Below are 26133 nucleotides of genomic sequence, written 5' to 3' on the forward strand. Positions count from 1 at the left end.
TAACTAGTTTCATTACTATTTCCTCAGAAAATTCACATATAGCCCTTTTTTGGCCTTTTCCATAAAGCCTTCCCCTATTGGAAGAAATCCAACATTTGTTTTACCCCTTATTTGTTGGAATCTCTACTCCTTTCAAACTCTCATAGTATACTTATAAAGCTCATGTATCATCATTTTTAGGCTATTATAAATATACATTTTAATTTTTTTCCTTTATTGATTCTAGAGAGAGGGGAAGGGAAGGTGAAAGACAAGGAGAAAAACATGGATCAGTTGCCTCTTTCTTGCACACACCCTGACTGGGGACCAAACCCGCAACCCTGGCATGTGCTCTAACTGGGAATTGAACTCACGACCTTTTGGTTTGCAGGACAATGTCCAACCAACTGAACCACACTGGACAGTGCTAAATATTTGTGTTTTTGACAAATCATATAACATGAGCTACTAGTTCATATCTTCTTTGAATGAGACAGTAAGTATTCATCTGAATCTCCCAGGAATTACATACCACAGTATTTCCTGCATTCCCAATGCTAAATAAACATGTTGCATTAAATGAAATAGTCTTTTCCTTTTCATATAACATATTCATAATACCTACACTACTAGGGATATACTTAAATACTGTTCAGATTTTTTTAAAAAAAATCCCTTGTGCCCTGGCTGGTGTGGCTCAGTAGTTGAGTACCAGCCTGCAAATCAAAGAGTTGCTGGTTCAATTCCCAGTTGGGGCATATGCCTGGGTTGCAGCCCAGGTCCCCAGTAGGGGGCATGTGAGAGGCAACCACACACTGATGTTTTTCTCCCTCTCTCTCTTTCCTTTGCCCTCTCTAAAAATTAAAATAAATAAAATCTTTAAAAAAAGAAATCCCTCATTTGAGGAACAAATATTTGAGCCCCTCTCTCCTATGTCCTTCAATTACTATTCTAAGCTTTCACCATTCTCTTCATAACACGCACCCCTACCCCCTTTCATTTCTCCAGGAAAAAATGTAGTCATGAGGAGTGATTTCCTGTATCTTGAAGGCTTATGTATATCCACACCCTGCTCTCCTCCAGCCTCAGAGATGTTTTGGCCCACCTCCTGTTCAAGGCCAATTTGATCAACCTATGCCTTTGAATCACATCTTTTTCTTTTCTAATAGTTCCTTCCCCAAAATCTTCCATTTACTTTGTATCTTCCTATAGTTTCCAAGATCTGTCTCACCAAAATTTCTGAAAAAAGTAGTCTGCATTTATTGTCTTTCTCTTCCTCCCCTATCGCCATGCCTACATTCACTATCTGGCTTCTGCCTCCAATCTTCTACTAAAACCAAAGGGTCACAAAAGACTTATTAATTCTCAAGTTATTTATTCTTTTCAGTTCTCAGATTACTGTGCATTTGACCCTTGAACATGGATTTGAACTGTGTGGGTCCACTTATACACAGGGTTTTGTTTCTATAAATACTATAAACAAATGCAAATAAAAAACCCTTCCTCTTAGGATTTTCTTAACATTTTATAGCTTACTTTACTATTAGAAATAGAGTATATTGTTTATGTAAAATACAAAATATATTAAAATACTGTTTATGTTATTGGCAAGGCTTCCATGTAACAGTAGTTAAGTTTGGGGGAAGTCAAAAGTTCTATGTGGATTTTCAACTAAGCAAGGGGCCAGCAACCTAACCCCCACGTTGTTCAAGGGTCAACTGTACTTTTTGTTACACTGGACGACACTGGTCACTCTCTCTTTTTGGTGGCTCTGCTCTCTCCTTATTAACCTACCAACTCTCAGATGGTCTCTTTCATGGCCTGTGCCTATTCTTTAAAGATTAGTGTCCCCAGGTTTCTAACCTGGTCCAAGGTAGATTCGTAAAAGTTATCTAACTCTCCCCTCATAGTATTACCACCCATATGGCAATGACTATGCTTACTCTTGAAATTCATTTATTTCAAGATTAGCATCCAACCCATGCCTCAAATTCGACATGTTCGAAACTAAGCTCGGCATTATCCTCCACTTCCTCCACCAAACCTATGTCCTTTATTTCACTTGGTCACACAGCCTATATGCTAGAGACCAAGGAGTCAGGAGACATTCTCCCCTAAATATTTCTTGGAGTCAAGTTTCAAATCATTATTACAAATATGGAAATGACAATGACATTTATTAAGTGTTTATTATATACTAAGCATTATTCTAAGTGCTAAATGCCCTGCCCTCTCAACCCCATAACTCTATACCATTACCCTCGACTGTACAGATTGAGAACCCAGAGGCACAGAGAAGTTAAACAAAAACCCATCCAAGCTGACGCAGTATGTGGTAGCACAACAGGTGATCTCAAATGGTCTGACTTCAGTTCACATGTAGCATGTTTAACCACAACGTAATGACGTCATCAGTCAGAGCAATCCAAGTATGAAAGGGGCTAACCTGGGAAGAACTGAGTTTCTTGTGACACTGGAGATTATTTTGACGTGTATAACTTTTCAAGTAAATTGTCTCAAAATCATTAATAAAGACTGAAAGTTACTTTCCCGTCCTGGCTGGCGTAGCTCAGTGGATTGAGCGCAGGCTGCGAACCAAAGTGTCATAGGTTCGATTCCCAGTCAGGGCACATGCCTGGGTTGCAGGCCATGACCCCCAGCAACCACACATTGATGTTTCTCTATCTCCCTCCTTTCCCTCTCTAAAAATAAATAAATAAAATCTTAAAAAAAAAGTTACTTTCCCTACATATAAAACAAACAAAATGGAAAAAGTTCAAGCAACCTCACTTACTAATATTACAAAACATGTTTCCAGGATGCCAGAAAAACACTGTTGATTTCAGGGACTTTCTACTCAAATAAGATAACCTAAATGGTTTGTTGTTTATTACTAACCTTTGGGAATTTTATAATACTCATACATTTGTCGGGGTGGCCTAACAAGTATGTCTCTCTCTTGAAATCCCTGATAGCATCAATGAAAGTAACCAGTGCTGCAATTTCCTCATCTATACAATCGGGGGAAAAAAGAGTTTAATTCTTCCATTCCCATTACAGAATCAAAATTACTGTATACTGAGAATATACAGAGTCCGGCAGAAGTCACATCTGCTTGAGGGTGGCAGTGTGGTTGGCAGGGTGATATTATGGATATAATAGTTGTTTTCATTAAACATTTCACCTAAAATGTCATATGCTGTGCTTGAGTGTGATACTGTTATGTTACAGAATTACATGCTTATAATTTTTTAATAAAGATTTTGTAATAAAAAGGGGCATTATTTGTGCTAGACTCCGTATGTCATCTTTCCAGATCAAAGAAGTAAGACCAAGGACTCTATCAGCCAAATAGACAAATGTTTGTTTATTTTTTACTGTCATCCAAGGACATGTTTTTACTGATTTGAGAGAGAGAGAGAGAAACACCAATGTGAGAGAAGTATCAATTGGTTGCCTCCAGTACACACCCCAACCAGAAATTGAATCCCAACCTAGGTATGTGCCCTAACAAGGAATGAAACTCACAACCTTCTGGCATAAAGGGAGGAAGGAGAATGGGGGAAGGAGAGGGCAGAGGGGATGCTCCAACCAACTGAGCCTCCTGGCCAAGGCTAGTGTTTGCTTTTTAAGGACCTATGCACCAAAAAGTGACTGATTTCACTCAGAAAATAATATAATAATAAAGTATTATAAAGTATTACTTTGTCAACAAATTTGATAAAGTTGCAGGAAACAAAAATCAATATACAAAATACAGTTGAGTTTCTTTCTACATGCTAACAAAACTATCAAAAAGAGAAATTAAGAAAATAATCCCATCTACAACTGCATAAAAAAATAAAATACTTAGAAATAAATTTAACCAAGGAAGTGAAAGATCTATACACTAAAAGCTATAAAACAGGAGGGAAATGGAGACAACTGTGCTTGAACAATAAATAAATAAATAGTTAAGTAGATAAATAAATAAATAAATAAGGAGGGAGGGAGGATGGAAGGAAGGCTATAAAGTACTGATGAAAGAAATTAAAGATGACAAATAAAGGAAAGATAGTCTGTGCCCATCAACTGGAAGAACTAACATTGTGAAAATGTACATGCTACCCAATGCAACCTACAGATTTAATGCAATCCCTATCAAAACTCCAGCCTTGGCTGGTGTGGCTCACTAGACTGAGCATTGGCCTACGAACCACAGCATCACTAGTTCAATTCCCAGTTAGGGCACATGCCTGGGTTGCAGGTCAGATCTCCAGTAGGGGGTGTGTGAGAGGCAACAACACAATGATGTTTCTCTCCCCCTCTTTCTCCCTTTCTTTATGTCTAAAAATAAAATAAAATCTTTTTTTAAAAAAACTCCACTGTCATTTTTCACAGAAAAAGGAAAAAAAAATCCTGAAACTTGTATGGAACCACGTAAGATCCTGAACAGCCAAAGCAATCTTTTGAAAGAACAAAGGTGGAGGCATAATACTTCCTGATTTTAAACAATAATACAAAGATACAGTAATCAAAACAGCATGACACTGACATGAAAACAGTCACATAGGGCAATGGAATAGAGAGCCCAGAGATAAACCCATGTATATATAATCATTTAATTTACAACATAGTAGTCAAGAATATACAATTGGGAAAGGACAGTCTGTTCAATAAATGGTGGTGGAAAAACTGGACAGCTACATACAAAAGAATGAAACTAAACCCTCATCTTACATGTTACATAAAAATCAACTCTAAATGGATTAAAAACTTTAAATGTAAGACCTGAAACCATACAAATTGTAGAAGAAAACAGAGGTGGTAAGCTCCTTCACACTGGTCTTGGCAATGATTTTTTTAAAATTTGATGGCAAAAGCAAAGGCAACAAAAGCAAAAATAAACAAGTGGGACTAAATCAAACTAACAAACTACACAGCAAATGAAACCATTTAACACAATAAAAAGACAACTTACCTACTGAATGGGAGAAAATATCTGCAAATCATACATATAATAAGGGGCTAATATCCAAAATATATAATGAATTTACACACATCAATAGCAAAACAACAACAAAAAACTCCTAATAAAAAATGGGCAAAGAAACTGAATAAACATTTTATTTTTAAAGAAGACATACAAACACTCAACATATACAACTCATTGTCAGGGAAATGCAAATCAAAACCAAAATGAGATATCACCTCACACCTGTTAGAATGGCTATCTTAAAAAACAAACAAACAAACAAACAAACAAACAAGAAATAAGTATTGGAAAAGATGTGGGGAAAAGGAAACCCTCATACACCATTGGTAGGAATGCAAATTAGTGCAACCACTGTGGAAAACAGTACAGAGGTTCCTTAAAAAAAATATAAACAGATCTAACATAAGATCCAACAATCCCACTTCTAGATAGCTACTGAAAGGACATGAAAACAGGATATTAAAAAAAAATCTATGCTCCATATTCACTGCAACATCATTCACAATAGCCAAGACATGGAAACTATCTAAGTGTCCATCAACAAATGAATAAATAAAGAAGATGTGGTATATACATATACAATAGACTATTCAGTTATAAGAAAGAAAGAAATCCTGTTTGCAACAATATGGATGGACCTTGAGGGCATTATACTAAGTGAAATAAGCCAGATAGAGAGAGACAAATACTGTATATTATAAATGTGTATATAAACATATATAAATGCAGAATCTTAAAAAAAAAAGTCAAATTTTCACAGAAACAAAATCAAAGAGTGGTTGCCAGGGGTGGTGGAATGGGGAAAATAGGGAGAGGTTGGTAAAAAGGCATAAACTTTCAGCTGTAGGATAAATAATATCTGAGGATCTAATGTAAAACATGGTGACTACAGTTGATAACACTTTATTGTATAGTAATTAAAATTTGATAAGAGTAGAAAATATTCTCACAAAATATATATATATATATATGTGTGTGTGTGTGTGTGTGTGTGTGTGTGTGTGTGAAATGATGGATATGTTAATTAACTAGTGGGAAGGATCCTTTAATGTATTTATATACATCAAATAATCATGATACACCCTGGCTGGTGTAGCTCAGTGGATTGAGTGTGGGCTGCAAACCAAAGCATCGCAGGTTCTATTCCCAGTCAGGGCACATGCCTGGGTTGCGGGCCAGGTCCCCAGTGGGGGCCACATGAGAGGCAATCACACATTGATGTTTCTCTCTCTCTTTCTCCCTCCCTTCCCCTCTCTAAAAATAAATAAATAAAATCTTTTAAAAATCATGATACTTTAAATATCATAATTTTGTCAATTATACCTCAATAAAGCTAAAATTTAATTAAATTAAAAAAAGTTAAAGGTATTACTCTGTCTATGGTATCTGAGGAAATATGTGAGTCACTTATCTTTATACCTAAAGAAATTTTTCCACATGAAACAATGGAAATTACATTATCCCTTGAAAGAGTTAAGCACTCTGATAAGCTTATTATGCATCTGATGCCAAGAATCAAATGGATTAAGAATATCACCTCATTTTGCTGACCTATATTAGCCTCTATTGCTTAATAATTTGTTAAATGAGTTAGCACTTAGTTATAATTAAATATGAATTGTTGTTTCACAGTCACATTCCACCCGATACCCAATGGATATTCCTAAAAATCATGTAACATAAACAGATTTAAATTTGAGAATTTTTTCATGTGTGTTACAGACATTAACTTTTCTAGGGAATTAAATGAAAGAAAAGGCTTTCATTCATCAAAGTTTTATTCCCACTTACTTATTCAATCTAAAAACATTTTACTGAATATCTTCAACACACTAGGACTATGTTGATCAAAGACATCATGAAAAAGAGAGGTTTACTATGTCTCTATTTAGTAGAGGGGAAAACATCAGCAATAAAGCAGCTGAAATAAGTTTTACATGCCATTAAACCTGTCTAAAGACTGTTAGGACTACCTCATCTGTGAAGGGAGAACACAGATGAGAATGAACATTAAGAAATGCCAAGGATGGCCAAATTTGCCATAATATATCATGTATATAAGTTAATATTCCAATTAATACCTACTCTCGAAGGAGCACTAAGGAACATTCATCCCTAGAACAACTATTTAATGAATGCCTGCTATGGTAAGTGCTGTGCTAAGCAACTGGGATTAAGTGGTGAACAAAGTAGTTCTGTCACACTGCTAGTGTCCCGGTATCTATTTCACTCTTCCTTCCAGACATACAACTCCCAAATCACACCTGAGCACATGGCTATCCAGAGTAAAGACTGTATCCTAGAATCACCTGTAACTAGATGTGGCCATGTGACTTTGTTTTGGCCAATGACATGTAAGCAGAAATGTCGCTGGCAGCTTCTTCTTCATCCTTTCTTCCTTCTATCCTGAACCCTGGAATTCCAAAGCCACCATTTTGCACCATGAGGACAGGATTAAAAAAGGAGGAACAAAAGGAGAAAGAAGTCCATGCTTCTAACACCACCAGGCATGACAACAGTCTAAACTACCTGTTCAGATTGTTATAAAGCAACAAAATATTATTTTGTTTAAGCCAGTCTTATTTTGAAAATTTTTGTCATTCACTAAGTCTAAATAATACACTCTTCAGAGTACTTTAAATCTCAAAGGTCTTGAACTTCTTAAAATTTACAATTTTGCTGAACTACCATCCATGCATTAATGAAAATAATTTACAGCCCATGCAATTTCTTGGATTAAAGAGTTCTACAAACTTATCATCCATTAATGGTTCATCTTGTTTTTCCTAAATTATAGACAAATTACAAACAGTACTCTAAATCTATGGACTTTTATGGAAAAAAATCCACTTATTCTAAACTTTTTAGAATTTTACATTTGATAAGGTAAAGAGCTGTCATACAGAAGAAAGAATGAAACTGATTTATATTGTTCTAGAGGTAGAACTGGGAATAACAGAAATTCAACTGAGTCAATTGCCCTATGAAGCCTGTACTTAGCCTCTGAAGCCTCTTTTTCACCACTACAGCCTATACTGAAAATTTCCTTTCTAATGCAACCACTGTACCTTCAGTATACTTTTTCCACAGGACGTGTAATGCTAACATTTACTTGATTCTCAGTTCACCTCTCAATACTAGATGGTAGAAGGTTGGAGGTCAGGTCCCTGAGGTTAAGAACTTGTCCAGGGTTTTTCAGCTCTCGAAGGATCACTAAGGAACATTCCCACGGTTCCTGAAGTGGTAGGGCTGGGATTTAAACCCAGCACTGTGCATCACGCAATATTTAAACAGCAGAAGCTCAGCCATTTGTCAGGATTACCATAAGATAAATTCCCACATTAAGTAACAGATTGGACTAGATCAAGCCCAATTCCCCTTCCAACTCTTAAGATTTGTCTAATTCTATCCCCAAGGATCATTCCATACTGACAGTGTAAGTCTTTGAAGCCACTCTAGCCTCTGGATGATTCCAGTTGCCATTTTCCGGATGCTTTCCAGCTCTGACACATTTTTCTTGATGCACAAGAAGCAGGATTTCATGTAGCTGCATTGTGTACTTGTAAATACATGACTGTTTTGCAAAAAGATTATATTTTTCAAATTTCCAGTAGTATTCCCAATAAAGTCTAACATTTTTTTACAAGTACAGACCCTATATTTTTATGAAGTATAATTTGGAACACTTTTTTTCTTATACATTGTTCCCTATTAACTCATATAAAATACTTCCTCATTCAACTTTAATATGTCATATAATTTAAATTATTATATCTAATAAAATTAAAAAGGAACAATTTAAAATAAAGCACTGATTTTTTAGGCCTAAAATATAATAGGTGTATCATCTAGGCTCAAACAAAAAGTTGTCAAAATATCCTTCTACTACAAAGGTTACAGACATACTGTATAACAAAGTCAACTATGTCAGGAAAGAGAAAGCTTTAGTCCAAAAGAAAAAAATCTGTTCAATTTCATATGCTCCACAGGACTAGTAGTTACACATGGTATTTTCTATGCCCAAACAAAGTCCATCTAGGTACAAAATTTGTTTGTAAGCAACTTTTTTAGCAACTGAAAAGACATCTCATTGGGATATAGCATTCATAATGCTATGCTGCCAGGAAATCATTAACCTGTATAAGTAAAATGAAGTCTATCACCATATTACCAAACATAGCTGGAAGAAGTTTCTTAAAATTTTCAGGGTATATTTGGGATGGTTTGGCTTAAAATTTAGGCTACAAAAATGTACACTAAACTGTTCAGGAAATTCTCCACGTGAAACCACAAGGAGATGGGCATTGTCCTTCAGAGTAGCAACACCATTTAATTTGTCATCCAGACGTTTCTCAGAATATAGTTCTCAGAATGATGCGCAAACTTCAGTAACAAGCCCCAGGGTCATTTGTAGTGGGGGTTATGTAAGGATAGTTAATGATTTTCCCACAAATCTAGAAAGGACAAGTGGTAGGTGTATGCACATATGCTAAATATTGTATATACATTTTCATTTTAACCCTATCATAACCCTGAGAGGAAATGTTATAGATGAGGAAACAGGCTTAAAATGACAAGTGATAAAATCAGTATTTAAATCCAAATCTCTCAGATTCTAAAGCCTAATTTCTTATTGATTAAATTATACTGCATCCTATGACTTCCCAAGCAAAGATTTAACTTGTAACACCTAAAATAACCCTATGATGATAAAAAGTTACATGATTTAGCGTTGTGGGGAATGAGCCTCAGAATTTCATGTTGAGATACAAGAGACACAGCTCTTCCAGTTACAGTGAAATTCTTTACCACCCCAGTTAAAAGGCTCCTGTTATGGTTCTAACAGTCTTACAATGAGACCTTGAAATTGGCCCTAGATTTAAAAAGTGGGGGGAAAAGTTGGGGAGCAGAAATAAGAGAAGCGAGGAATGAGTATGGATAAGTTTTAGGCCCTGAGGGAAGGCACATTTATCAGTCCTTGACCAACTTCAAATTTTCTTATCTGCAGACTCCAGGACTAGAAACACTTCTCTTTCCACTGCTAATTGCTTTTGACTAGCACCCATGTATTATAAACTACTTCAGTAAGAAAAAAAAAATATTAGTCTTCTGCACACCCTCCAGTTACATATAAGGCCAGCTGATTAAAATAAAAAGCAAAGGGAAGACTCTGGAAATTTTTAGGATGGTGTTGACAGAGGCTCTGGGAGCCAGGTCAGATTATGGCACCACAGAGAAAGTAGGCTCACTGATGTTGGGAAGATGAGCCCTATCCTCTACTTATAGAATGTTCTGTAATTAGTTGGAAAATTAAAATAAGGAGGTATTTTGATTTACAGAATATTGGAGGCTTCATATAGTTTTATAGATTATGCAGATAGTATTATGTAGTACATATTTAGGTACTGCCTCTTTCCAGTGTCATCTTTTGCCATTCCCTGGACTCAAATGTTTACAACTAGGTAAGTGAAACTAATCTGTGATTAGCAGTTACCTTTAGTGGGGGTGGAGGATAGAAACTAACTAAAATGAGACACAAGGGGGACTTGTGGGATACTGGTCATTTTCTGTGTCATATGGTTACATAGGTATGTTCAGTTTGTGAAATTTCATTGAGGATTTATGTCAGAAAATCACTTAGAATGCATGGAACTGTTTGTATATGTGGCATTACACATAAAAAGTTGAAGAATGTGTGGACAACATTATACCCATACCAAGGGCACCATATGCGTCAGCAAGCTGGGCCTTGTCAGGTATCGGTAACCTTTACTCATTTATATCAAGAACTTCCACGAAGGAGTCAGGAGAATCATCTGACTCACATGTTCTGACCCCTACCATCACCAGGCTCTTGCCAAAGTAACACAAGGCTCCTTTCTTCTCTACCCATGGTGAAACAAAACTCAGTTTCATTGCTTTTCTCCAAATTTCCTCTTCCTGAAAGTCCTTTAAATTTTAAATTTCTCTAGAGAATAGGTCTGAACAACAAGCAAAAAGACTTTATTCCTTTTGATCTGGTACTGGTTAAATAAGTACTACCAGAAGTCTGAGGTAAATACTGGGTTGGCCCAGAAGTCCATTATTTTTTTTCCCATATAATAAAAGACACATTTTTCACTTTCACCAATAACTTTATTGACTAGGATATTTTCAGTATGTCAGCTACCTCTTGGTATTTGCTTCTCGTGAGTAGAGGCCAAGGTTGCTGCTAAACACTTTCCAATGCATAAGACAGCCAGCCCCACAGCAAAGAATCATTTGGCCAAAATGTTAATAGTACAAGAAGCTTCACAAACCACTTTTGACTCATCTGATCAGTCATAGCACCTTCTCCATACACTGCACAAACTTTTTCTGTGTTTCAATTATGTTTTCACCTTTCTTCAAATAATAAAGCATAATATGTCAAATACATTATATATTTTCTTTCATTTTCAATATTAAAATAGCTGCACAAAAATTCACCAATTTTGTTAAGTTTTGTTTCAAATGTACACTGATATGACATTGTCACAATACAATCTAACAAAATTGTTTCAAATGAAGTTAAAGACAACTAAGCATTACTAGAGCCATCGTATGAAAAACATGTTAAAGACTTTTTGGCCAACCCAATATTATTACACACAGTTCACAGATGAGGAAACTAGAAATTAGACATCAGTGATAGGGAAGATGGTATTTGTATTTGCCTCCAAAGCCCAAGGTCAAAACTAAGCTACTTTACCTCCCAATAACCAGGCTCTCTTGATTGTAACATAATGGGAATGCTTACTTGCATGTTTATTTATCCTTTTACCTGCAGCACTTGAGTTGGGAAATTAGAGCACTGTGGAGGGATGGAGTCTAACAGTGATAGGCTAAGGAAAGAAGGACAATGGACGAGAGTAATCAAGTAAGGACAACTGCTGTGTTCAGTTAAACTATAGGTGAGGAGGGCTGTGCTCTTTGCTCTGGATCAGATATACTAAAGTTATTCATCTAGAGCTGCCAAATGTCAAGAAAATAAAACATGTGTTGAAATAGTCCTATAATATGTAACATGCACTCAATTTTCATTGCGAGAACTCGTATATCCTTGACTTTTTTCTCCTAGTTGCTTTTACTGCCTTGGGTGTGTGTACTCACTTGTTCATTTGTCCATTTACTCATTTAACAAATATCTGAGTGTCTACTGTGTCCTAGGCATGGCTCCAAATGCTGAAAACACAAGTACTGTAAAAGTGGAACTTGACTTATGGTAGAGAATATAAACAGCAAACAAATATGCAATGGTCATAGATGATGGTGAAAATAAAGAAAAGAAAGCACAATATGTGTCACAGGGGTGGAGGTAGGGAAATGTGCTATTCTACATAAACTGGTAAAGGTCTGAAGATACAATTTTTTAGCAAAGATTTTCTCTACATCTTACTTCTTGGAGAAATGATTATATGTGCTGTATTCCACTTTATTTTAAAACCTAAGTTTATACTGGCTTTAGATATTAACTTGAAAGAATTTCTTTAAAACTAAGTCAATCAAGAATTCCACAGGAGAATCAACTTACTTTTTATATAAACATATAAGATGAATCATTTACATAGAGACAGAACAGGTTTTCCAGTATAGAAGTAATTATTTAACACTGCTAGAGAGAGGATTACCATTAAGGTCAAACATAAAAGATTTGAAAAAATGTTCACAGATATCCTCATCCCTTCTCTTATGTCTTCCCCTCTCTGGTCCTTATGTGTCTGTTTTCTTCTGTGCTTACCTTATTCTATCATGCATGCTTTGTCTCCTTCAAATTCTGTTCTTTTCCTATCTCCAAACATCTTCCTTTCCATCCTCATTAACAGCCCCTAATGAATATATTTACTAAATATAATTTTCTGTTCCACATAATCTTTACGATTTTATTTATTTATTTTTAGAGAGAAGGGAAGGGAGGGAGAAGGAGAGGGGGAGAACCATCAATGTGTGGTTGCCTCTCATGCACCTCCTATTGGGGACCTGGCCCACAACCCAGGTATGTACCCTGACTGGGAACGGAACCAGCAACCCTTTGGTTCGCAGGCTGGCCAGCACCCAATCCACTGAGCCTCACCAGCCAGGACCATATAATTTCTCTTAAAGGAGAACTGTGAAATGACTTTAGAATTCTTTCCAAAATGCGAAACAAACTATTTCCTATCTGTAGGGCCTTTAGATTTGCATTTTAGTGGTTACTCTAGAGATTACAACAGACATCCCTGACTAGGAAATAGTTTTACCATTTCCTAGACAATGCAGTGACTCTAGCACGCTTTAACTCTAATTTTTCCTCTCCCATGTTTTCTTATTGTATTTTATTTCTACATATATTTTAAATCTCACAAAACTAGTATTTTGTATACCTAATATCTTTCTGCCTGAAGAATTCTCCTTGATGTTCCCTTCACTGTGGTTCTGCTGGTGACAAATTCTCTCAACTTATGCTTCCCTGAAAATGTGTTTTGCATTCATTTTTAAAGGATATTTTTGCTAGGTAAACAATTATAGGTTGGCAGTTCCTTTCTTTCACCTCTCTAAGGATACCATTGCACTGCTTCCTCACTTTCATCCTTTGTTGTTGAGAAAGTCAGCTCACTGTTGTTTCTTTGAAGACAATATACATCTCTCATCCTCTGGCTTCAGTAAGATTACCTCCTAATATTTTCTCCCATCTCCTCAGAGGCAGATGGGGTCTACTCCAGAATAGGAATGCCTCAAGCAAACAGAACTGGTTTTAAGCAGTTTTCCAATGATGTGCCTAGGAATGGTTTTCTTGTTTTTATTCTGCTTGGGATTCACAGAGCTTCTGAATCTGTGGCTTGATGTGTTTAAAAAGTTTTGGAAAATGTTCTGCTATTATCTCTTCAAATATTGATTTTGTCCCATTCATTCGCTCCTCCCCTTCTGGAATTGTTTAGTACCTATTCTGTATGATCATCAATGTCTTTGGTTCAAAACAACATTCACATTAACAGGACACTATAGGTAGTAATCTAACACCAACTTTACTTTGGTTTTTAGAAGAATTTAGGAATGTAAACACACCATATCAATATGGTAGAATTGAATACATCTTCATCAGGAGTCCTTAAAATATCTAGTTGCTGCTTCCCAGATCCCTCATCACACAAGGCAGATTAGGTCATGGGGCTGAAACCCACATGCATAAATACAGTGTATTCCAGTACTCATAAGTCTCAAACAGCAACCACATCATAAAACTGCCCATTCATGCAACTTCTAAGCCCCGCACCAGGGGTGCACTGATTTAGAAGAGACATCATAAGGGAAGCTGGAGGTCTGTCTCCCTACAAATTTTATGATGGTAGAACAAAGTAGTATAATGTAGTCCCTTAGAGTATTAATATGTCTCTTCATAATCCTCCCAGTGCAGATGTAATTCACCAACCACAGGTCATTTTCACGATAAATACTGGTGTTTGGTATAGAGGCAAAAAAAATAACATTTGAGAAATTATTAATATAAGATATACTGAGATCTTCTTTCCACAGGGGGAGAAAAAACTTAAGCCTTCAATTAACTTTCTCTCTACAGTTTCCAAAATATATATGTTCAACTTTTCACTGCATTCCCATATATTCCTTACTTTCTTTCCATCATTTTGTCCATCTATGCTTCAATCTGGATATTTAAAATTTTCTTTCCAATTTATTGATTTGAAAGAGAAAAAGGGGAAGGAGGGAGACAGAGAGACAGGCATTACAGACATACATTATTTGTTGCTCCACTTATTTATGAATTCACTGGTTGATTCCTTTATGTTCCCTGACCAGTGATCAAACCCATAACCCTGGTGTATCAGAACCACCCTCTAACCAACTGAGCTACCTGGCCAGGGCTTCAATCTGGATGCTTTTCTTCTAGCCTATCTTCCAGTTCACTAATCCTCTCTTCAACAGAATATTATCTGTTGATAAACTAGCCATAGTTCTAGCTAAATCATTATATTTTTCAGTTACAGAATTTCCTTTGAGCATTTTTTATAGATTCTACTTCTCTGCTAATTTTTTCCATCTTGAACATACTGATTCAAGTTATTTTAAACTTCATGTCTGATAACTTTGATATATGAATCATCTATGAGTTTGCTTCTGCTGTGTTGGTCTTGTCTACTGGAATGCTGAACACTGTGTGTGAGAAACTGCAGAGGCTCCAGCTGATTTAATTTTCCTCCAGAGAATAAATATAAGAGACAGAGCATCTTAATAAGCCTAGGATTACGCTGATTCTAGGAAGAATTTCAGTCTTCAGGTAACTGCAATAAAAAAATTCAGCTTTACCGGGGACCTCCTTCTTGATAAGCTATAAATTGTTTTAAGTCTCTAGGACTTAAATTCTGCTTAGCTTTTCTGTCCTTAGCCACTGCTCTCTCTGTTCAGACTCTCACATGTACTACTTTTACACATTAGCAAATGATTCAAAAGCCAAATAATGTATTTTTCTTCTGACAGGGATATTGACCATTCAAGCTCTGGCTGCCTTCAAACAGACTTTTACATTTTCTCCAAATTTCCTAATTGTTCTTGACTAAGGTTGATTTGATACAAGTTAAAAGTTATAGCCATGTATGAAAGTCAACTGTACTAGAAAAAAATGTACGTATAACAGAATATTAAGATTAAAAAGGACTTTGCAGATTATCTATCTATGCCCAACTTCCACTCAATCTTGAAAGATTACCATCCCCTACCTAAGTAAATATGTCAATGACAGACTCTAACTGATCTGTGGCACAAGTTATAACACTTCCAGACAATCTCCTCGATAATAAGATCCTTGTTTCTCTGGAGTATAACCTGCTTCCTTAAAACATTCACTCAACAGTCATTGCTGTCTTTCAAAGCATTATTGAATACAGTAACTCCTATTTCCAGATGATGGTATTTTAGCTCTTTAAATGCTATCACACTTAAAATACATCTTCTCATAGAATGAAAAAAATTATATATCATGTTTCCTTTACGATTCCCATATGGAATACTTTTTGGGCTACCCTAATAATAATGGCAGTTCTCTGAATGAAATATAATTGGGTAAATCTTTTCCAAATTGTAGTGCCAAGATCTGAACCCAATATTCAAAATTTAGTTTAACTGAAAGTATAGCAGAACTATACTACCCCTACAACTACTAACCAATACAGCCTCTATACAGCTCTTCCATCCTGTACATGAGAAATTCCTACCTTCAAGCTTTTATAACATATACTCTGTAAGCTTGTGGCCAGCTAAAACTTCACCATCTTAGGAACTACCACCAACTGTTCTACTGTTTTATGCACCTGTTTTTTGTTTTTGTTTTTAACCTAAGTGCTAGATTTGACACTTGTCCCTATTAAATTTCACTGTATTGGTTTTCACCTAGCAATCCAGTCAATATAAATTTAAATTCTGATTCTGCGATTGGTGTATTGATTATGTCATCTGGCTTTCCCAAATAGGAAATCTTACTATACCCTTTAAACAGAGTCAATGACTGAGATTTCCCTTCAGGAAGACACCTAACTTCTTTGGGAACACTTGTTCAGCAGCAATAAGCCATTCAGAGCACATTACTTCATCTTATCCACCAAGCTACCATAATATACAGTCTAATTTCTTACTGAAATCAAGTTTATAGCATATAATAAAACTGTTATACTGTCTATGAATTAGTAGAGCACTAAGGGGGGCTGGTGCAACTCTGGGTAAAAATGTGGATTCATCAAATCATGTCTGACTTAGAACTCAAATGTCAGGCATATAAGTAAATTCTGTGAATAGTTCCCACTGGCTTAAATTAACAAATTATCTTTTGTAATCCCATTGCCACATTTTTAACACTTGTGGAAATATTTGCTTAAAATCCAATGTAACTAAACACAGGAAATGCTTAGTTTATATCTACTATTTCATTAACTGAGTATGGGAGAACTGAAGCCAATTATAGAATACAATATAGTACATAGTTATACTCAAACACATTAAGAAAAAGATACAAAATTAACTCACACTTATGGTATTTATCAAGTTAAGGTGAGAATTTATAAAATTATATGGTATATTTAAAATATTTTATTCCATTATTATTTTTTCATTTTTATTGAATTTATTGGGGTGACATTGGTTAATAAAATTATACAGGTTTCAGGTGTACAATTCCATAATACATTACCTGTATATTGCATTGTGTGCTTACTACCCCAAGTCTCCTTCCATCACCGTTTATCCCCCCATACCTTCTTCTAACTTCCCCCACATCTTTTACCCCTTATTTTCAATTATGATAGCTGTATAACTACCTTGTAATTAACTTGTAATTTAGAAATGCAGAGATGTTAAGAACATTTTGCTCATGGTGTTTCTAACAGTATGAATAAAAAAGATTATGAAAAATGGTATTTCAATAAAACGATACACTGGCATTTGGACTAAGACACATAATATAGCAACATCAGATAACTGTCTTTAACCACATAAAGGGTTGTTTTAAAACTCTAAGAGCAAATAAATAATTATTAGCACTTTAAAAACAAAGGCATCATCAAAAGAAATACAGTAAAATGTATCAGAGGCAAACATTGTTAAACATAAGACACTACTCAAGCAAAAGTACTATTCCCTTGAAGGGGTGAAGAAGGTTTCTATTATTAGCAGAGATAAGAGCTGCCTGAAATTCTTTCCTTAATAACACCATACTAAAAATAAAGTGGTTCACAACATTTCAAAATAAACACATTGCTTTACATATGCATTTCCATCACATAAACAATGGGTAAATATCTACTCAAACCTATTCCAGGTGCTTTCTCTTAAATTTGCATCTAATAAATATACTAGGGAGATTCACCCTCATTTTTATAACACATTCAATATTTTAGAGGTATTATACTTATTTACTCATAGTTCTTAAAGGATTTGAAATTAGATCTTCTGCTAAATCAAATTATGTTTGCCTTAAAAAAATTAACTACTTTCTCTACAAAGCATTTTTCTATCATCAAGAAAACCACAAAAACCTCAAAAATAAATGGGGCAGTATAACCATTAAAAGCAATAATACCAAATGCTTTAAGGAACACTCACATGACCCACAAGATAAGTGAATATTTTGTTGTGTTAAACACACACACATGCACACACACAAACCTAGTTAAAGCAGTGGCTGTGTCAGCATGGGAAAGGGACAAAGTCCAAGAAACGGAGGTAGTTAAATTACCTCAGTATATGATCAAACTACTAAAATCCTTTCTAATTTACATAGATATGTTAGGACAAAGTCTGTACGAGGGCATTTACAGATCAGTCCGTATTTTCTATAATTTCAAAATAATTAACTGTGTTACTTTGTTTCTATTTTAATGAGACACAGCCTTAAATATAACCCATACATGAAAACTTCCAGCTGCTGCTCACACCCTCCTCCCTTCCCCAATTTTTGCCTCCTTCCTTGAAGAGTTCTATGACTGCTACCACAGGATTTGGAATATGAACATTACAGTGTTTGTACACATGAACTGCAAGTGGTGTACAGGAGAGGGTGATGAGTGAGCAGCATCTAGAGAACTAGAGTTTTCTGTACACATTTGAATGAAATATAAAAGAAGACCTAGGAAAAACAAAACACAAGATCATAAACTCTTCTTCCCCCCATCAAATAAATCTCTGGTCTCAGAACCAGATCATAGATTATTCTCCGAGTTCAGCCAGTAATGAGTTTAAGTACACAACAGGTCCTAAGTACATAAAAGTACATCAGAGTTAAGTACTTCTGAGTATCTTCTACATTTTCTCATGTACTTCTCACAACATTGTAAGGGAACATGTAGTATTCTTCTTCTTCTTTTTTTTTTTTTTAATAAATCAAGTGGCTTTAGCTTAAGGCCAAACAGCTGGCTTATAGTATAGCAAAAGTTCCACACCAGGTCCTCTAAATCCAATGTTCTGTATAGTATATACTATGTTGCCTTTTTGGACTTACTCTGAATCTATCCACACTTATAACATTGTTTCCCATGGGAAATACCTTTTGAAAGTCAGTCAACTGATTTCACAAAATGAACAAAATCCATTCAGAAGTTAAGGGCAAAATTATCTATGTCAAAACACATATGGTATATGAAAGCAAAAAAAAATCTAAATAGCATATCATTTACCTAATCGTTTAAGAGAGATGACTGAATTGATTTTGATTCAAACACTAAACTTCTGGTATTTGATAACAGTATAGCTTCATTATTTAGAACTATTTCTTAATTAAAATCAGTTCAGCTAGTAATTTATACAAACATTCACTATTATTTTCACTTCATTCTAATTTTATTGATTTTCCATACCTTTGAAAAACAAATTCCATGACTTGCCCCAAACAGATACTATAGTTTAACATGAGCATTAATAATTAAGTATCATATAGCACAAATAAGTCATTTAGAACATTCCTCAATGTAGGCAACCAAAATCTAGGGACAGATTATTACAGCTCTATCTCAAGGTTGATATCAGAAATGAAGGATTTCTAAACACAGCAAACACTTAACACATCACACAGGGTGCGGAATTTATTCACAAGAGCCATTTGTAGGGCAATTTATCTTTTTTAAAGCCATTTTATGTACCTAAACTCACTTAATTCTCATATGAATTCTAGAAGGTAGGTAGGACAAGTGTTGTTACTGCCATTTTACAAAGGAGGAAACAGGCTCAGGGCAGTTTAATGGTCTTCCCAGAGCCATGTAATGAGTAATGCCACAGAGTTACAACTCAGGGCTGATTAATGCCTTCCGACACCAGTGTTCTTTCTGGGGCATCTGACCATTTTTATAAGTTCTCTTCAGCATGAGTACTGAAGGTTGCTAGTAATCCAAGTCAAGGTTTCTTTAATAAGAAGAAAAAAATTTGAAATCCATAGTATTTCTAATGCATTTGGGTTAAAATTGTTAGAATTTAGCACATTTATCATATAAGAAATAGAATGAATTGGGATATAAAAGTTGGGAATGTAAAATATAAATTTTAAGCATACACATGGAGTTTCAAAAAACTTATTCTCTGTAAATGTGAACTAAAATAAAGACATTTAAACCGTACTTCCTCAATCCTTGATAAATACCTATGGACATGTAAAATTATGTCCTTGTAGACTTGAAACTCAGACGATAACATACAAGGGACAACCCAAATAAACCAGAATTATCTTCTGGAGGGTGGATCCCTTGCGCTACAAGCTTCCCCTGCTAGGTGAGGTTCTAGGAACCCATCTGAATTAGTGGATGAGGTGGCATTGTTGTGAGAGGCTGTATTCGACTTCCATGAAGTTTTGGGGGGACTCTTTCAACATGTTTGCCCATTTCACAATGGGCTATTTACAAGCTCATCTGCCCACACCATGCTAAGTTTTCAGCAGTTTTTGAACCAAAAACAGCATGACCTCCATGCCCCACCATCCCTATTCACCTGATCTTGGCCCTAGCAACTTTTTTGTTTCCCCAGATGAAAAAAGTCCTCAAAGGGAAACATTTTGCCAATGTGGAAGAGTGAAACAAACAAACAAACAAAAACAGAAGCACTAAAAGGAATCAAAATTGATAAGTTCAAAAACCGTTTTTGAGCGGTGGAAAAAAAAAGTCTCAATAGGTGTATTGCATCAAATGGAGAGTACTTTGAAGATGACTGGGATTTAAACATGGAAAAATAAATACACATTTTCTTATAAATAAATTCTGGGCTTTTTTGGGTCCTTCCGCATACAATGCATTTTGACTTTACATTTCACATAGCACAGACTATGAGTCAGAGAACCCTAAATTTGATTGCCAATTCTGCCCCTCACTACTGCTGTGACCTTGGGAAACTTACTTAAAGTATCTGACCCTCAATTTCTTCATTTGTAAAATGAAGCTAATGCCAAACTCAGGATCACTTTGGGCAATAAATAAAATCAAGTCCATATACAGAACTTAGAATATAGTAAAAACTAATTTAAGTGGCAACTTGACAATAACAAATGTTGCCAAGGATGTGGCAAAAATGAGAACCCTCACACACTGTTGATGGCAGAATAAAATAGTACAACCACTTTGAAAAACAGTCTGCAGTGCCTCAAAAACAGACATAAAACTATGATATGACCCAGCAATTCTATTCCTTGTTATCAAACCAAGATATATGCAAACATATGTCCACACAAAGACATGCATATTAAGCTCTGTGGCGGCATTATTTCTAATAATCCAAACAAAGACAATGTCCATCAGCTGGCGCATGTGTACACAGAATGTGACACACTTACAGACTGGGATATTACCCAGCAATAAAAAGGAACAAACTACTGGCCCATGCCATGTTGTGCACGAACCTCAAAAACATCATTAAAGAAGCCAGTCATAAGTCACTCCCCACTGAATGATCCCATTTATAAGTGTCCAGAGAAGCAAATTTATACAGACAGAAAATAGATCAGCGGTTTTCTCGGGCTGAAGGTAGGAATGAGCATTAACTCTAAATGGGCATGAGGGATCCTACTGTGGTGATGAAAATCTAAAAGTGGTCGAAGATGAAAGTTGCACCACTTGCTAAAATTACTAAAAGTCATTGTACACTTGAAATGACTGAATTTTATGATATGTAAAATACATCTCAATAAGCTGTTTTTAAAAATGCATGTGCTTTTGTTTCTTGTCTCTTGAAGAATTAAAGGAATAACCTTAGATTATTGCAACTTCTATAATTTGTATTAAACAAACAACTGTACTAATTCTAACTTTGGATGGGAAAACCACAATCTAATTTAGAGAAGCTCTAACAAGTACTAGGAACACCCCCTCTGAATGGTTTCTCATTGGACAGGGGTCCTCCAGAAAAGAATTCTCATAAATCAAAGTACCTTCTGTTGGTTCATATTTTAAGAAGCCAGTGCCTAGAAGCAGCTCAATAGTAGTATATACAAAACAGATCTAACTTGTGTTTTGAAAATGGGCCAGTTGATTAGATGGGTGTTTCAGTCTACATTCAGATTACAGTTGAAGAATTCTTTAAATAAACAAAAATTTTAACACGATTTGGAAGATCATAGGGTAATTATACACCCTGGACATGTCCAGACAGCAAAGACACCATTTGCTTGAGTAACTGCATAATGTCGAAACACAATTGTCCTCAAAAATGATATTCACTGGCAACATTTCAAGCATTAATCCGATCACTGGAACTTCCTATATTCAGTCTACATATATTCTCCTAACTATCCACCCTACTTATAAGGTCTTCCAAAAATAACCCAGAACTTCACAGCCTTCATGGGACTTGAAAGAATTTTACAAACTTTTTATGTCTTCACACAAATGCCACCTTGTCTGTCAGGTCTGGCCTGACACCTTACTGAAAACTGCCATCCTCACAATACACCCTGGCCTCCCTTTCCTGATACAGTTTCCTCATACATATACCGATTGTTGTCTTCCCCTACTTGGGTAAAAATTCCACAAAAGAAGGAATTTTAATCTGGTTTTCTTCTTTGCTATATCTCCATTGCCTACAACAGTGCCTAGCAAATTGCAGGTGCTTAATAAGGGTTTTCTGAACAAACGAAAGGGGATCATCACATAATATGTAATAAGCTGATCTTTGCCACAGAAATACGTTTCTTCTATTTAACAGACTTAAGATTAACAGACAAATTTTAAAGAAAATATGAGCCTCAGAATAAAATATCCAGACAGCCTATCCAATATTTCTACAGCCGTCCCCCAAAAAAGCCAACGTTTTCTTATAATTCTGGATCTGCAACAATCAAACGGAGAGTATTTTTAATAAGCTGGCTCAAGTTCTGGAGAGAGGACAAGTTAATTAAATCCCATGTGACTCTTGGGAACAACAACAAAAAGGAAAGTTTAATACTTAACCAGCAAGAGGTAAAAAAAAATTTATTTTCCTAAAGCAGCCTGTTTTTTTACGCTCTGAATGGGATTCTATCCCCAACGAAAACAGACAGCAGCATCTGCCTCAGCAGTTCTGGCGCCTCGGCCCGCGCCCTCCGGGGTCCAATCCAGGGAGCCTCCTCTCTGCCACCAACCTGGCCAGGCGCCCCCCAGGCGCCCCCAGATCAGTGTCACCCCACCGGCCACCCGGGCACCCCAAGACGCCGCAATTCGCAATTCGGTTGGCTCCCGATCCCAGCGGCCCTCCCACCCTCCGCTCCCCGCACAAAGGCCTCCCCACCTCCCAGTGAAGCCCCAACACCAGTGACCCGACCCACCCACCCAGAGTCGGTGCCCGAAAGAATCCGAACAGCAGGGACCTCCCGTCTGGCTAGACTGGAAGACATTTTACACTTCGCCCCGTTCTGCCGCTTTCTAGGTGACCTTGGGCGCGGCCCCAACCCTGCAGGGGTCCTCGTGCAGTCGCCTTCACGGGAGGCCACCACCTGCAGCAAGTTGCCGTGAGGACTGCATGAAACACCACGGAAAGCGCCCAGCAGGGAAAGAGCCCAGCAGGGCGACCGACACAAAACGCGAACTCGAACCCTCCGTGACAGGCGCTGCTCTCCCGTCCTGCCCACACGCTCTCAGAGCTGAAAGCGCCCTGGACGCGGCAGCGTGACTCCGGCTTTCGGAAAACGCGGCAACGAGGTCCGGGAGGCAGAAGCGCCTTGCTGCCCGACAGGCGCTGGCGATGCCGGTCCCCTGCCCGAGCTTGGTCCCCACTTGGCGGCCCCTGCCTGGCCAGGCGAGCCGGGCAGAGCCCACCTCCAGGGCCCCAGCCGCGCTTGGCCCGGGGCCGCTCCACCTGCCGCCAGGCCCTCCCCGGTCCCCGTCCGCCCCGCCAGCGCGGCTCCGGGGTGCCCGGGCTCCCCCGGCTGAGCCAGCCGGCGCTCCAGGGGGACAGACATCCCAGCCGCACGGCGGCCTCCGCTACTCAACTCTTCACTTTGCCGAAGGTGCCTACGCCCAGCGTGTCTCCCAGCACGTAGTGTCCGATTTTCACCCGCCCTTCCAGCTTCTGCTTCTCGGCCATCTTCAGCTCGCAGCCCCACTCGGTCGCTGCAGCAGCCGCTGCCGAGGGCTCCGCGGTCCCGCCGCGCTGCCTACCCACAGTGCAGCGGGCCGCGGGGCGGGGGCGGGGCGCCGGCGGGAGGGGGCGCCAGTGCGCGCCGGCGGGCCGGGGGTGTGGGGCGGGGGCCCAGGCAGGTGGCTGAGGCCGGGGAGCTGAGAGCCCCAGTGTGGGGGGTGGAGGCCTGGGGCGTGGGCCTGGGTGCCGATGGGGGGCGCTGCAGGGGGAGCTGAGGGCGGGCGAGCGAGGGGCGGGGTGGGTGCGAGGCCAACAGGTGTGCGAGGGTGGGGTGGACAGCGCCGCTTTACCTGAGAGTAGGACCTGTGACGGTGGACACAGGAGGACGTGAAAATGTGAGGATGAGATTAGGGCACAGTCCTAGGAAAACCGATAGAGGTGGACGTAGAATTGGAACAGAAACAGGCCCAAAGTGTGGGGACCGAGGGGATGTGGGAAAGAACAACAGGGGTCTAAGGAAAATCTGGTAGGAAGCTCTGGGGAAGGGCCTCCACCCAAGGGCAGACGGAGGAGAGCCTCGAGGAAGTTTCTCAGGTGGCGGGCTGCGTGCTTTTGATACAGGACATGGCACATGGAGAACATTCCTTGCCCTCTTCAGTCGTCCTCCTCTCCGTACATTATGATCAGTTACTTTGTCCTAAAGGTGCAAGACACTCTGTCCTCCCGAGCTTTCATTCTAATTTTCACAATGTTCTCCAATAAATCACAGCCACAGCTTTTGCCCAACCGTCCTTGAACACATGCTTATATAAATAGTGTACTAATAGTTTGTGATAGAGCTGCACAGAGATGGTGGAAGACATGAAAAGGGAGACTGAATGAAGTGAGCATAGAAAGCCATATACTTACGGAAAAAGAGGGATTGTGAAGAGCAAGGGCAATGTAAGAGCACAAACTAAAGAAAGAATAAATGTAATAAAGATGGAGTAAAAAGGGGGGGGCAGGTGAGAGGAAACTAGATGCATGATGGCCACATACAGTATTAAAAACTGACAAGAATTTAGTAATGAAGTGATTATGTATTCTTCCCTCCTCTTCTTCCTCCCTCCCTCCTTGTCTTCATTCCATATTGTCCTGTTCTTTACTTATCTTTCAATGCTTAAAAATTATTTGCTGTTTGATAATAAATGTTTAAGGATTAGCTGAACATTTTTAATACCGTGCATGATAATAGAGTTTCAAGGTCACATTCTTCCAACACTTATCACACTTTATATGTAAAGAGAGAAATGTAATGATAGAAAAAAATAAGATGTACCTAAAGTTTATTTTCTGAGAAGTGATACACAAATGACAAACATACATCCATTCTTGTTTAGACACCAAAACAATCTGAGAGCTGATCACAGCTTATAAATTATAGATATCACAGCTGTTAACAGAGGCTATTTTTATTCATTCTTGAGATCATCTTTCTTGCTGACAAGAAGTATCATTTAAGGATCACTCTACCTAGCTGGCAATTTACAGAAAATAGTCAGTTATTTCTGATACTGAACCTTTGTTTGGTTGAAGGTCACTCCATAAGTATTCATTCAAGAAAGAAAACAAAATACCTATTCACCTTTTGAGATACAAGATGTATGTCTGTCTTTTGTTCTAATATCCCATTACAAGATGTTGAAAAGTCAATTGGATTGCTTTCTTGAAGCTACATGAAGACAGGCTATAGAAAGACATTTTAACATATTCTGCACTGTCTTAACTATTTGTTGATAATTACAATTTAAATTACTGTATATTTCATAACTATGATCCTCACCTAGCTACTATGAACTACTTGTAGCTTTATTTTTATGCCAAACAAGTGTATAACTTGTTGATTAAAAAGTGTGTTTAAACATAATCATCTCATTTAATTGTCATAAAGGAAACATTATTATCCCCATTTTACAGATGATAAAACTTAGTCTTACCCTTTCTGATTTGCCCAAGGCTGATCAGCTAAGTGGCAGAGTCAGAACTCATACCTAGTTCTGACTTGTCCTTTATCTTTCTATTATACCACAGCTGCCTAATAAAAACATGGTGCTCGATGAAAGTCAACAATTTTCCCAATTACAGGCCAATTCTCATATTTTTATTATTTCTAG

The 26133-nt window shown here is 37.6% G+C and overlaps 1 protein-coding gene across 2 annotated transcripts in view; it reads right to left on the minus strand.

The window, feature by feature from the left end:
* PRKAA2 (protein kinase AMP-activated catalytic subunit alpha 2) overlaps positions 1-24054 on the minus strand; it is a 60104-nt gene extending 36050 nt beyond the window's left edge. The window contains exon 1 of one of the 2 annotated variants that reach the window (XM_045856583.1): positions 23893-24054. In XM_045856583.1, the coding sequence (XP_045712539.1) occupies positions 23893-23986 (94 nt within the window). In that variant the 5' untranslated portion in view covers positions 23987-24054. Of the gene's footprint in view, positions 1-23232; positions 23706-23892 lie in introns of those variants that run through there. The other variant, XM_045856587.1, reaches the window with a different exon arrangement.
* Positions 24055-26133: the final 2079 nt, after the last annotated feature.

Source organism: Phyllostomus hastatus, unplaced genomic scaffold (assembly GCF_019186645.2).
Source record: "Phyllostomus hastatus isolate PE091 unplaced genomic scaffold, TTU_PhHast_1.1 phas_contig_147, whole genome shotgun sequence".
In the NCBI taxonomy this organism is placed as follows: domain Eukaryota; kingdom Metazoa; phylum Chordata; class Mammalia; order Chiroptera; family Phyllostomidae; genus Phyllostomus; species Phyllostomus hastatus.